Source organism: Mastomys coucha, unplaced genomic scaffold (genome assembly GCF_008632895.1).
Source record: "Mastomys coucha isolate ucsf_1 unplaced genomic scaffold, UCSF_Mcou_1 pScaffold23, whole genome shotgun sequence".
NCBI lineage: Eukaryota > Metazoa > Chordata > Mammalia > Rodentia > Muridae > Mastomys > Mastomys coucha.
Genome location: NW_022196906.1, coordinates 46095327 through 46107338, shown reverse-complemented (window position 1 = coordinate 46107338; position 12012 = coordinate 46095327). Strand labels below are relative to the sequence as shown.

Sequence of the window (12012 nt, the reverse complement as noted above, 5' to 3'; positions counted from 1 at the left end):
GAGACTGTAAGATTTGAAAACAATGGACTTTTTCTCTAGAAATTTTAATATAGTTAATATAACCATTCTTTTGCTTTATTAAGATTTTTTTACTAACTTAAAAATTAATTAATTTTTAAACTGCTGAATAACATTAAAATGTCCTATTCTGACCTAATAATGCACATTTAACAAATTGATCTTTTGTAATTATAAAATACGAATTCCAACGATAGAATATTTTAAAGGATGAAATATCAAGTATGACATCATTGTTTCAAAGACTAATTTCATTTTACATAGCACTACAATACTTTCTTCCTTTGAAAATGAGCCAATCAGCAAAGTCCCTTGCTAACAGGGTTGTATAATAGAAGCACTAGGGGAATGTCAGGCTGCATGACAAACAGTCAGGAACAAGCCTGGACCATGTCAGTAGGAGCTCATGAAGCTGACTTAGGTACACACAGCTCTCTGGCTGTCAGTACCTGGAGCTGCTTCTTCACACGTTCATTCTTCTGGGTTTCCGTGACCCGCTCCTCCTCGCTTCGGTGGTTCATTACCCCCTCGCTGGACAGCTCAGCGCTGGCCTCTGCACTGTTCTCATCATGCTCATCATGCTCGTTCTCTGTGGGAGGGATGACCGGGGGAGGGGGAGGTGGAGGTGGCGCAGACATCACAGTTTTTAACTCTTCTTTAGTCTTTTCCAAGTCTTCCTGAGCTGCAAAAGCCTGAACATAAATAAATATTAATCCAAGTTTATTCTTTGTTCCTCTAACTGTTGTGCAAATGCTTGGTGGAAAACAACTTAATGGGTATAATGCTGAGAATGTCATAATCGATTACATTTGAGTCACAAGCAGAAAAAGAAAAGTCAATGGAGGAATCCGAGTGTCATTACTGTAACACAGTGGTCAATTGAATCACTGACCCAATGATGGGTTAACTAGACAGTGTTGTCTCACACGACACAACATGAACTATCCAAAGCACTGATATTTGGGGGACAACACTTCCTGGATTGCATGGTAAAGTCTTGTCCTGTGTCCTCCTATTAAGAACACTATCTTATTATTCTCACAAGGCTCCTAAACTATGGAGGTCTCCTATAAGAATTCCTTAAGCTTCAAGAAACATATTTCATAAGAAACCAAAGAGACAAATACACAAGGAAGAGTATCCTACAGGCCCCTCGGCAAATCAGTGTCAGTAGAGGGTCTACCCTGTGCTAAGATTTAAAGCAAACAGAGATTCTAAACTTCTGTTTTTTGCACACGGCAGAGCAAACTACCTACAAATTACCAACCTTAGTGGTTAAATTTTAAAATCTAACCTAATATTGAGATGAAAATTCAATAAAATTGAATTATATAAATGGAAAGATTTCATATATATACATGTATATATGTGCATGTGTGTATATATACATATAAAACATACATAAGCAGGAATAGAAAAGGATACACTAATATTTTAAAATAATATCCTAGCTTATAGGACTATAATTTTCTTTTTATATTAATTTTTGTTGACTGTGCATTTTTAAATTGTTCATAGGACTTGTAGCTATAATATTTTTTTAAGGTTTGTGTCTCTACAGTTCATAAAGCTTCCTTTAAACCAGGTCTATATAATTCTCACAACAAAAGCAATATAATGGGGAGACTAACCATTTTACCCTTTTTCTATTATATGTATATTATTTTACATATATACACATGTAATATAAAATGTCCCAAAAAATTGAACTTCTACAAAGAAATTTCGGTTTTGTTTTTTTTTTAGGATTTATTTATTTTTATTTTATGTGCATTGGTATTTTGTCTGTGTGTGTGAGGGTACAGGATCCTCTGGACTTAGACAGTTGTGAACTACTATTGGGTGCCGCGGATTGGAACCCAGTCCTCTACAAGAACTGCCATGGTCTTAACCACAAAGCCATCTCTCCAGCTCTCTATAAAAAAAAAAAATGTAAGAGTAGAACAAAACCATCTTATACAGTAAGAGTATTTTATTGTAGAAAACCCCCACCACATATCTCACGTACCTTCCTTGGGTATAAAAATTATAACTGTACGTATAAGTTAATGTTACTGAATTAAACTCATTTTCTTTTTCTCCTATCTCTCTAGTTGCACTTGTGCATTCTACTAGAAATCTTAGCAGCATCCACTGCTCCCTTAAGATCTGCGGACAGTTAAAGGCTGCTGGGCCTTTAAGAAGCAGGGAGTCAATGCTCTTTGAGACAGACACTTTCCCCAGGAGGGTAGCCACCAGCAAGCTGGCCTTGGTCCTGTAAAAAAAATTTCACCCCAACAGACTCACTGGTCCAGGAAAAGTACAAGAGGACAGACTAAGTGGGATGAACAGGGATCAGTGGGCATAGCCCATCAGAATATATAGGATATGCATGTATGAAAATGACATCATGTCCATGTATAATTAAAGCATATGAACAAAAACCAAAATTTTACTAGTAGCAAAACTCCAACCCCTACCTCAATCTAACCTCCTGTAATTGGCTGTTGTGACCGTTTCAGTCTATCACAGAGTGTTTAACTCTTTCCATTCTTATTTTCATTGCTACATCCTTTAGACATTTAAGCATCCAACATCCCAAATCCATACTTCACATTGGTAAGTTTTACATGTTGTTGTTGTTGTTTTAATGGGATAGTTATATTCTGAAATCTTCATTGATGTTTACATATACATTCCACCAATTTGCATCAGTAGACCATTTATTTAAAGTCCCCTATAACTCAAATCTATTATCTAGCTTGTCACCATATCTACTTTTTTGACCTTGTACTTGGTTGTTAACTATTTATTTACACACACACTCCTACTTCTTATACTCATTCAATCTTTTCTATCTGGAACAACCATCAACACTTCAGCCTTTAATCTGATTCCCCCCATACTAGCTTATTTTAAGACCCAACGTAAATGCTTATGAATTTCCCAGACACATGTCTAGTTCCCTCGGGAACTGATCAGCTCTTATGCACTGCCCAGGGCCTGAGCATATGTTGCTCTCACATCACCTCTATAAAGTCGTCAAAGGACCTGCTGGCTCACTAACAGAGTAGCTATTCAGGAAAAGCTAGCACACAACATAACAGTGATTACTTTGTGCTGCCACTCAGTAGCTTCCTCTTCCTTTTTCTTCTTGGCTTCTTCTAAAAGTGCAATCTTGGCAGTGAATTCGGCAAGTTCTGCTGCCTAAAATTAAAATGTTTATATATTATCAATGCTAGAGACAATAACAATTTTAATACTCTTTTATTTTTTTTAAACAAAAAACTTTAAGCTGGGGCTGTTTTAAGTTCCGAGTTTTTAAAAAGGCAGTATTTCCTGAAGGTCTTAAGTAGTTTGTAGTATGTACTTGAGATAAAGAGGTAATATAAGGTAAAGTTAAAAGATGTTTATTTTATAGATAAGCAATGACTTATGTTTCAGCAGTAAGAACTTAAAATGTCTTAAGAGCTGTGTTTCAAACCTTTATCACTAAACAAATAATTACATGATGTTCTGCGGTGCTAAGGGCACCATCAGCAATCTCCTCTCATTACTTGGCAGTCCCACTTTCAAAGAGAAAGAACAAAAAAAGTTCAAAGAGCAACTGACAAGTGTGCCATCACACACCTGGAACCCAAACTTGCTTGGTATTTAGGAGGTGGGGGTAGAAGGATCAAGAGCTCAAAGCCAGCCCTTAAGCCAACCCAGGTTAGGAGCAAAACTCTGTTTACAAACAGGATTAGAAGACATGTAGTAAATAAACATCTGCATTAATATGCATATTTAGATTCTTCCCTATGTCACACATAATTTCATTATTTGGAAGTATGTTAAATAAACAAAACTCCAACTAACTATGCTTATATCCATCATACAGAAACCAAACATGCTGTGTCAATTTATCTAAAGCACAAGATGCCATATGGCCTCTATAGATGTTCTCAGCCTGTGGGTTATGACTCCTGTGAGGATTGAACAACCCTTTCACGGGTTACCTAAAACCATTAGAAAACAGATATACACATTACCATACACAACAGTAGCAATATTACAGTTATAAAGTAGCAACTAAAATAATTTTATGGTTTGGGGTCACTACAACATGAGGAACTGTATTAAAGCAATATAGCTTTAGGAAAATTGAGAACCAGTGGTCCAAATGAATGAAAATCTCTTGTGGGCCATAGGCTCCATTTAAGAGGAAACCACAAACAGAATATATTATATGAAAGAAAATTAATTTTCATTAAAAAAAAAGGAACTAGAAGATATAAACGCATAGACCCTTTTATCCTGTGTGGTTTTCGGTTCCGTTTTTTAAATTTTTTCTGGCAGAAATAAAATGTACAATTTCTGTCACTTTTGTTACTATCCCTGTGGCATGCTCTTGAGAAGGTATTGGTTTGTGGTCATGCCATGTATTTCCCTAAGTTCTGCTTTTTCTGAGAACAATGAACAGGGCCTTACCAGCTGCTCCTGGTTCTTCATCTGGTCCGCAGCTTGCTTGGCTATTGCGGACTTGGCCTCTTCCGCAGCCCTGCGCTCCTTGTCTAGCCGCTCTGCCTCCTCTTTTGCTCGTTGGCGCTCCTGCTCCAGTTCCAGAGCTTTCCGAGTCTGTTCTTCTAGTTCTGTTAAATGTTTCACCCAGCCCACAACCATGGGTTAATTGCAATCATCCTCATTACAGCAAGATAGCAAAATGTGTAGTTTTTAAGGATCATGTGACTAAATACACAAATATTTCAACTTTAACCTGGTAATTTTAACAAATTATGTAATTTAAACTGAGAGGACATGAAAGCCCTTATAGTTCAAGTTGTATCAAAAGGCTAGAAGCACAAACTCAATGTTGTAAGTCTCTAAGTTTAAGTTTTGACCTGAAAATATGAGCAAAGTTAGGGAACTGGGTGGACTAGCTCAGGAAAGCACTTGCCTAGAGGCACAAGGCCCAGGGTGCAATTCTTAAAACTGCCCAAAAAGTAAGACTCAGTTGGTATCTCAGTAGAAATATATAAATTAATGCATTTTAAAACCAATGATGTTAGCCTTGTCTAGTATACAAGACACTCCTAGGTTCAATCCTCAGTACCAGCACAAAATACACCGAATCACACTCACCTACACTAAGCCGGGCAGAGCAACCCGCATCTGAAATGCATGGGGATTCAAAGGGTTTTGGATTTTTTCAATATTTAATGTATGTAATGGAAGAATTTGGTGTTAAGGCTCATTCTAACATGAGATTCATTTGTTTCATATGTCCAGAACCAGAACATAACCCGATGCAGTGCTTTCAGTGTGTCTATGCTACAAGTGAGATCTACTGCATGTGTTGTAAATTCAAAACATTTTAGACTTGGGGGTATCAAGATCTTTACTTTTTATTTTTGGTAAGTCATCAGCAAGCTTGACTGGTTAATTGTTTGATATTAAATTTGAAAAAAAAAACAACTCGACACAAGCTCTTACATGACTTAAGACATAATGAAGTGACTGACAAGCATTGTAATCTGTCCATGTGTCAGGCTTAAGTTTCTTTCTTATCCCAGTAAATTGAACAAGAAAGGAAAATATCACTAATAAAACCATTAGAAGAAATAAACCCAGATGACTTTAAAACATTGAATTTAAGCATTATTTTAGGAAAGCCTTACTAAAAATTCTGTGAGAGAATAGAGTATAATGTCCTAGGAGACTGGCTCTCCTTGCTGTATCCTTTAGAGACATGTGAAAGTAAACTGCAACAAGATTTTACTTAACATTCTTAATTTTACTGATTTTTATCAAAACTAGCATAAGTCATTTCAGTTAAGAGATTTGAGAGATTTTGAGGACTAGAGAAAAAAAATAAGTCTGGTTAAGCTCTAAGGTTTTGATAAAATAGCATACACATTCAACATAGCTATCTGGCTGCAAATTATAAACGTACACAGTACAGCATGCTACCACAGCTTAATTATATGGACATTTATTTTGACTTTTCATTCAAACCTTGGTCGAGTTAACCTAGGAAGAACCTTCCCTCATCCTCCTTGGCTGTTAGAGCTCACCAAGCTCATGGTTCCACCACTTACCTACACAAATGAGTCAAGAATTGAAAGCAGGGTTCCAGAGAACCATGTATGGACATGTATGTGTACCCACCATCTTAGCACATACATGTCCATCAAAACATGCTCAGCTTCAAAAGCAGGAAATTCTGAGGTATGTTCTAGTATGTATGAGTACTGCAGGTATTACACTAAGTGCAAAAAGCCAGTCACACAAGGACATTCCGTGAGTCTACTCACTCTCTAGAACAGCCAGGATCCCAGAGAGGGAAGGGTACGTGCTGGGGCATGGGGAAAGGAGGCTGAGGGGCCACTGCTCAACAGGCAGAGGCTTAGCTTTGCAGGTTGAAAAAGGTTACAGTGGACGCTTGGGATCCTTAAACCACACTCTTCAAAATCAGTAGCACACTATTTTATGTTTGCCACAGTTAAAAAAATTTCATAAGAAAATTCTTAGAAGTTTGGAATACAAGTTAGATTTTAACATAAATACTCCCTATTCATCTTTCCTATCAAATCCTTCACCAGTCTTGACTCACTTATGGTCTATTTCAGGAAATAGTTTAGACATTTTCACAGCCTGAGTCTCACCCAGGCTGGTTGTTGTGTGAAAGCAGTCATATTTAACTTCAGAGTCAATTATTTCCTATCAGCTTTCTGTGGGATCAATTTTTTTAAAGAGGTATAGTTGATAGATTTTTGTGCAATTCTTAAATCTATCACAAAAAAAAGCTATCTTTTAAGATGTTAAAACGAAGTGAGGGCTCTGGGTCACGGCTGTGCACGGGGCCTGGCTATCTGGCCCCAAGAGTTCGTGCTTGCGATGGCAGTTAGGGAGGGGCTGAAAATGGTGAGAAAGGATGGAGGGCTGGAAGCTAATACCTCAGAGTCAGAGAGATCTGGACAGGATCGCTGGACAGGTAGCAGCTACCAATAAGAAGCATTAGAACAAAGGATGCTGGGTTAAAAAATTGCCTCATTCATAAAAATAAATAAAATAAAATGTTAAAATGAGTATTATCTTAAATTCATTTACAAAGAAAGAGTTGGGTAGTCATATGACCTTAAGAGGAAAAGCCGTTTTTATCAGTGCACTAGAACAAAGGTTAACAAACATTGGCCCATGAACTAAACCCAACAGTAATTGATTGAAACATCACCAATACCCTGGCTCCAAAGTTAAATATGACTGCTTTCACACAACAGCCAACCTGAGTGACTCAGGCTGTGTAAATGTCTAAACTATTTACTGAAATAGACCATAAGTGAGTCAAAACTGGTGATGGATTTGATAAGAAAGATAAATAATACCAACTTTTCTCCCACCTGGCTCATTAAAAATCAAGAACTTTCCATCTTAGGGGTGGGGCAAGAAGGTAAAGACTGACACGGCTCATTTAAAATAAACTATTTCAAGACAAAGATTGAAAGTCACAAAGACAAACTGCTCCTGTCCTACTATTCAGTCAGACTGGTCTGATTGGTTAGTTTAACTGGAAGGCGATAGGGAAAGTTAATGTAAATTCAAGCTTATAAAATCTGAGGAAGCTTCTCCTTCTTACTCATATTTGAAACCCAGCACTACATGGTTTTGCAAGCCAAATAATTTCTTACCGCAGAACCAAGTTTAGAAGCTGTAATATTGCGGTAACAGCATTAAAAACAAAACAAAACCCTACATGCCTTAATAAACAATATAGCCCCAAAGAGTAGGTCTTTCTTTCTCTTTTCTAAAGCAATGGCTTATCAACAACTACATTGATTTCTAGACAGAAGCACACGATCTTAGAAGAAAAATAAGTGTTCAATAATGACAGTTTTTAGAAATAATAGAACACTGTAGTTGTATATTATTGACTGAAAAAACAATTTAAAAATTTCTATAGTACATCTAAGCAATGATCCGGTTATATGTCATCATAAAAGTGAAGGTTTCTATGAATAGTGTATGGAGGAATTTTTAGGTCAGTAATTGGAACAATAGGGCGGGCACACACGCACGCACGCACGCACATTGCCAGGCACAGTGTAGTCCTGGATACTTTGGGAGGGGAAAGCAAAATGATCAGTTGACTCCAGGAGTGCATGGGCATCCTGGAAAATAAACAATACATCTCCTCTTAAAGCAAAACATCCCAGGAAATGTCAGAAGTCTGTATGTGTGACAAATAAGAATTCTGTAAACAAAGGGTATCTGCTTTCCCCTAAAGTGGAATAATGGCGAAGTCACACACCAGCCTGGGATTAGTGTCCTCCTGAGCCACAAAGACAAAGACGTGAAGTCTGGGATTGAACAAGTAGCTGGGACTAGGAGAAAAGTTCCTGAAAAGGGGGCAAACAAGGAGAAGGGTCTCTTCAAATCTGTGTGCTATTTTCCTTCAATATACTTGCCAATTCCCCAAATGTAAGTGAGACCCTAGGAAATATCAAGAAATTGTAAGAAGCTTAAGAACTAGGAAGAGGAATCACTCTTGTCAAATGACATCATTTGAAGCTAACACAGAAAAGCCCTATTCATCATCAAGGCTACCATCTCCTTGGGAGAAAATATTTGTAAATCAAATATTTGATAAAGAATTTGTATCCAGATTTGTACGAACTCTTAGAACAACAAGAAATCCCATTGACCAGTGGGCAGAAAATTTGAACACCCCTACTCCCAAAATGTAGAAATACCCAATAAGCACATGAAAAGATGTTCAGCATCATTTAGGCAGAGGTATGTAAGTCAAAACCTTAACATAGCACTATAAATCATTTAGGAAGATGATAACCCAGAAGACAGGAACTAACACATCCTGGTGAAGATGGAGAGCTCACACGCTGTTACAGGAACAGAGAGCCACTTTTAAAGCAAATTGGACAATTCCTTAAAAAGTCAATGTGGCCAGTAATATGAAAATGTAAAAAGAAATCTGTATGTGTATGTTTTTAACTTATACACAATACAGTGAAACTGTAGAAACAATGCAAATGTCCAACAATTGATGAACAAAGAAATAAAATTAAAACATCATTCATCAATTTAAAAAGAATGAAATGTTAATACGTTACAACAAAGATGCATTTTGAAAACAGTAAGCCAAGTAAGGGAATCCAGTCATGTGCCCAGAAAAGGCAAATTCGTGGCACAGTGAAGAGATTAACAGCTGCCCACAGCTGTGAGGGATTACTGAAAATATTAGCTGACTGCTTAGTTACTGAGTATGGGATTTCTTAGAGATGACACATTTCGAAAACTCACTGGAGAGATAGCATATCACTCTGAACATATTAAACACTGCTAAACTATGTGGCTTAAGTGGGTAATTTTACAATATATTACATCTCAACAAAACCATCAGAAAAAAAATATGACTAAATCTAAGAGCACAAGAATTAGGATGACAAAAATTATAAATGACAAATGTCTAGAAGTAGTAAGTAAAAGAATGCCAGTATTGTTACTCTTGTAGCTTGCTAGAACAAAATGAGGAAGTCTGTACAGTTTATATCATTTTAGGAACAAGCTTCTCTGCGACAAACTACTGTCACTTATTCCCAACAGGTGTAGACAGACCTCTGTTGCAATACTTCACTAAGACAGTATTTAGGTTCTCAGAAAATAAAACTAGTTAAAAACAATTCTATTTTTTAAAAAATGGCTTATTTCCATTTCAGAATTTAGGAACCTAAGATGCTAAACTGATGCACTCAGGGTTATAGTCATCCACAATGACAGAATTAAGCTTTGCTCCTAACTGTAAAGAATATTATCTAACATTCACATTACCATGCTGACTGCCCCTTCCACAGAAATTCAAACTACATGAAATGATTAAGTTATTGCTCCATCTGCCATCAATAAAGTATATGCTGCATCAAAGCAGAGACCTTTTCTATATCCAGTATCTTGTTCCCAGTGCTTCTTATGTGCCCAGAATTAGTCAAACCACTAGACCACAGGTCCCTTCTACAGTCTGTCTTATGGAAGTCCAACTCATTTTAATATTTGCTAAAACAACAAATAGATGGTAGGTCTGGTAGTAGCATCTTTTAGGAATCCCCAACACATATTCTGTATGACAACAAAATTTAAATTTTTCCTCAAAAGTATTACAGGTAAATTTAAATATGAAATATGGTCAGTTACTGCACTTGAGTGAAAATTTAGGACAAATTACAAGACAACCATGTAGGTTTTAGGACAGTCTGGGAAAGCTTTATTAGAAAAACAACAAATACGCTGGATGTCCTTTGCCTTAAGATGACTGATTTGCAATTGTCTTGATAAAGATGTTCTATATTCTTTACGCTCTATCTCCCTTATACTCTTCAGTGCTTCTTTTAGTTTTGTATGTAAACCATTAATACTTTTATTATACATCCTAAATAAATGAGATTGAAAGATTTAGTAAGTAGCTATACCTTCAAAACAGTCATATAAACTTAAATCTTTACTATGAAAATTTTAATTCTTCAGTATAAGGCAGATGGTCATGTGTGTGGTACTAGGAACCAACCTGAAGGCCTCACACATGTAAGCAAGCACCTGGACCAATGAGCTATGCTAGCTATGCCCTGAGCCCCTCAAGTCAAACTTCTTCCCAGCATTCTTGAAAGGTGCAACTTATACGGGTCATGTGGTCCTTAGCACACACCATATCACATATCACTATCAGCTTTCTACGTGTATTTCTATCATCTGCACAGGTTTTACTGCCATGTAGGTTCTATGTCTGTAAAGATAGAAAGGTACCTAAAGCAGAATAAACAGTATCAAATTTGGAATTTGAGAATCATTTTGTCTCCAATAGTAGTCTATAAACAAGTGCCATGCAACCTTTCAGTTTTGAAGTACATTAATTTCCAGATATGAGAAGTAAGGCTTAGCTAGAGTTAAAATAAAATTTAATTTAAAAATTGTGCTCTGTGTGTGTGTGTGTGTGTGTGTGTGTGTGTGTGTGTGTGTAGGACATATGCATGGAGGCCAGAGGTCTACCAAAAGTTGTCACTTCCCTTTTTGAGATGCAGTCTCTTGCAAACTGAGTCTGACTGATTTGTTGAGGCTGCATGACTAGTCAACTTCAGGAATCGACATGTCTTGGCTTTCCCAGTACTGGATTGCAAGCTAGTGCCAACCATGCCCAACCTTAGCGTAGGCTCTGCTGATCAAACACAGGGCTTCAGGCTTGCACATGAAGTACTTTACCAAATGAGTTGTCTCCAGTCTCATGCATATACCTGGTAAGATGGCACATGCCAGTTATCTTAGCATTGGTGAGGAGGGAGCCAGGAGTATCAAAAAGTTTGAAGCCACCAGGTAGTGGTGGCGCACACCTTTAATCTCAGCACTTGGGAGGCAGAGGCAGGCGGAGTTCTGAGTTCAAGGCCAGCCTGGTCTACAGAGTGAGTTCCAGGACAGCCAGGACTATACAGAGAAACCCTGTCTCCAAAAAACCAAACAAACAATAAACCAAACAAGCAAAACAGTTTGAAGCCAGCCTGAGCTATAGTGAAAGACAATCTCTACTGAAATCTATATCCAATACTCCTGGAATAACTGTAGATAAACAGTCATTTAGGTGACCACCTCGTCTGGATACCCACTAGAGAATGGTTCCAACTGCTTCTGAAAAAAATCTCCTTTACACAGGAAAATGATATAATCAAATCAAACCTTAAATAACACTACCATTCCTAACAAAGGTGATGGCTAATCCTACTAGTTGTGAGGGAAGGGCTAAGAGTCTGCCGCTTGGAAAGGAACAATGTAATCTGCTCAAGTACCTTTTTTCCTTCTGTTCTTTCTCTGTAAACTGTGTCCTTTCTACATACTGCAACACTTTGGTTACAAGCAGAATAGGAAGTTCATCTAAAAATATCAAAAGCAAGCAAGTAGCACGGCGCGTGTGTGAGTGAGCATGCCTGGGACTGCACACCTTATACACCACAGTGGTGGTCTTGAGTGAGCATGCCTGGG

General features: G+C 37.4%; 1 protein-coding gene across 5 annotated transcripts in view; it reads right to left on the bottom strand.

Annotated features, from left to right (window-relative positions):
* Rdx (radixin) overlaps window positions 1-12012 on the bottom strand; it is a 68229-nt gene that overhangs the window by 31842 nt on the left and 24375 nt on the right. For 4 of the 5 annotated variants that reach the window (XM_031344166.1, XM_031344165.1, XM_031344167.1 and 1 more), the window contains exons 11-13: window positions 4468-4628; window positions 3112-3204; window positions 468-710 (exon numbers count right to left, since the gene is read on the bottom strand). In XM_031344166.1, coding sequence (XP_031200026.1) covers window positions 468-710; window positions 3112-3204; window positions 4468-4628 — 497 coding nt within the window. Of the gene's footprint in view, window positions 1-467; window positions 711-3111; window positions 3205-4467; window positions 4629-10225; window positions 10418-12012 lie in introns of those variants that run through there. The other variant, XM_031344169.1, reaches the window with a different exon arrangement.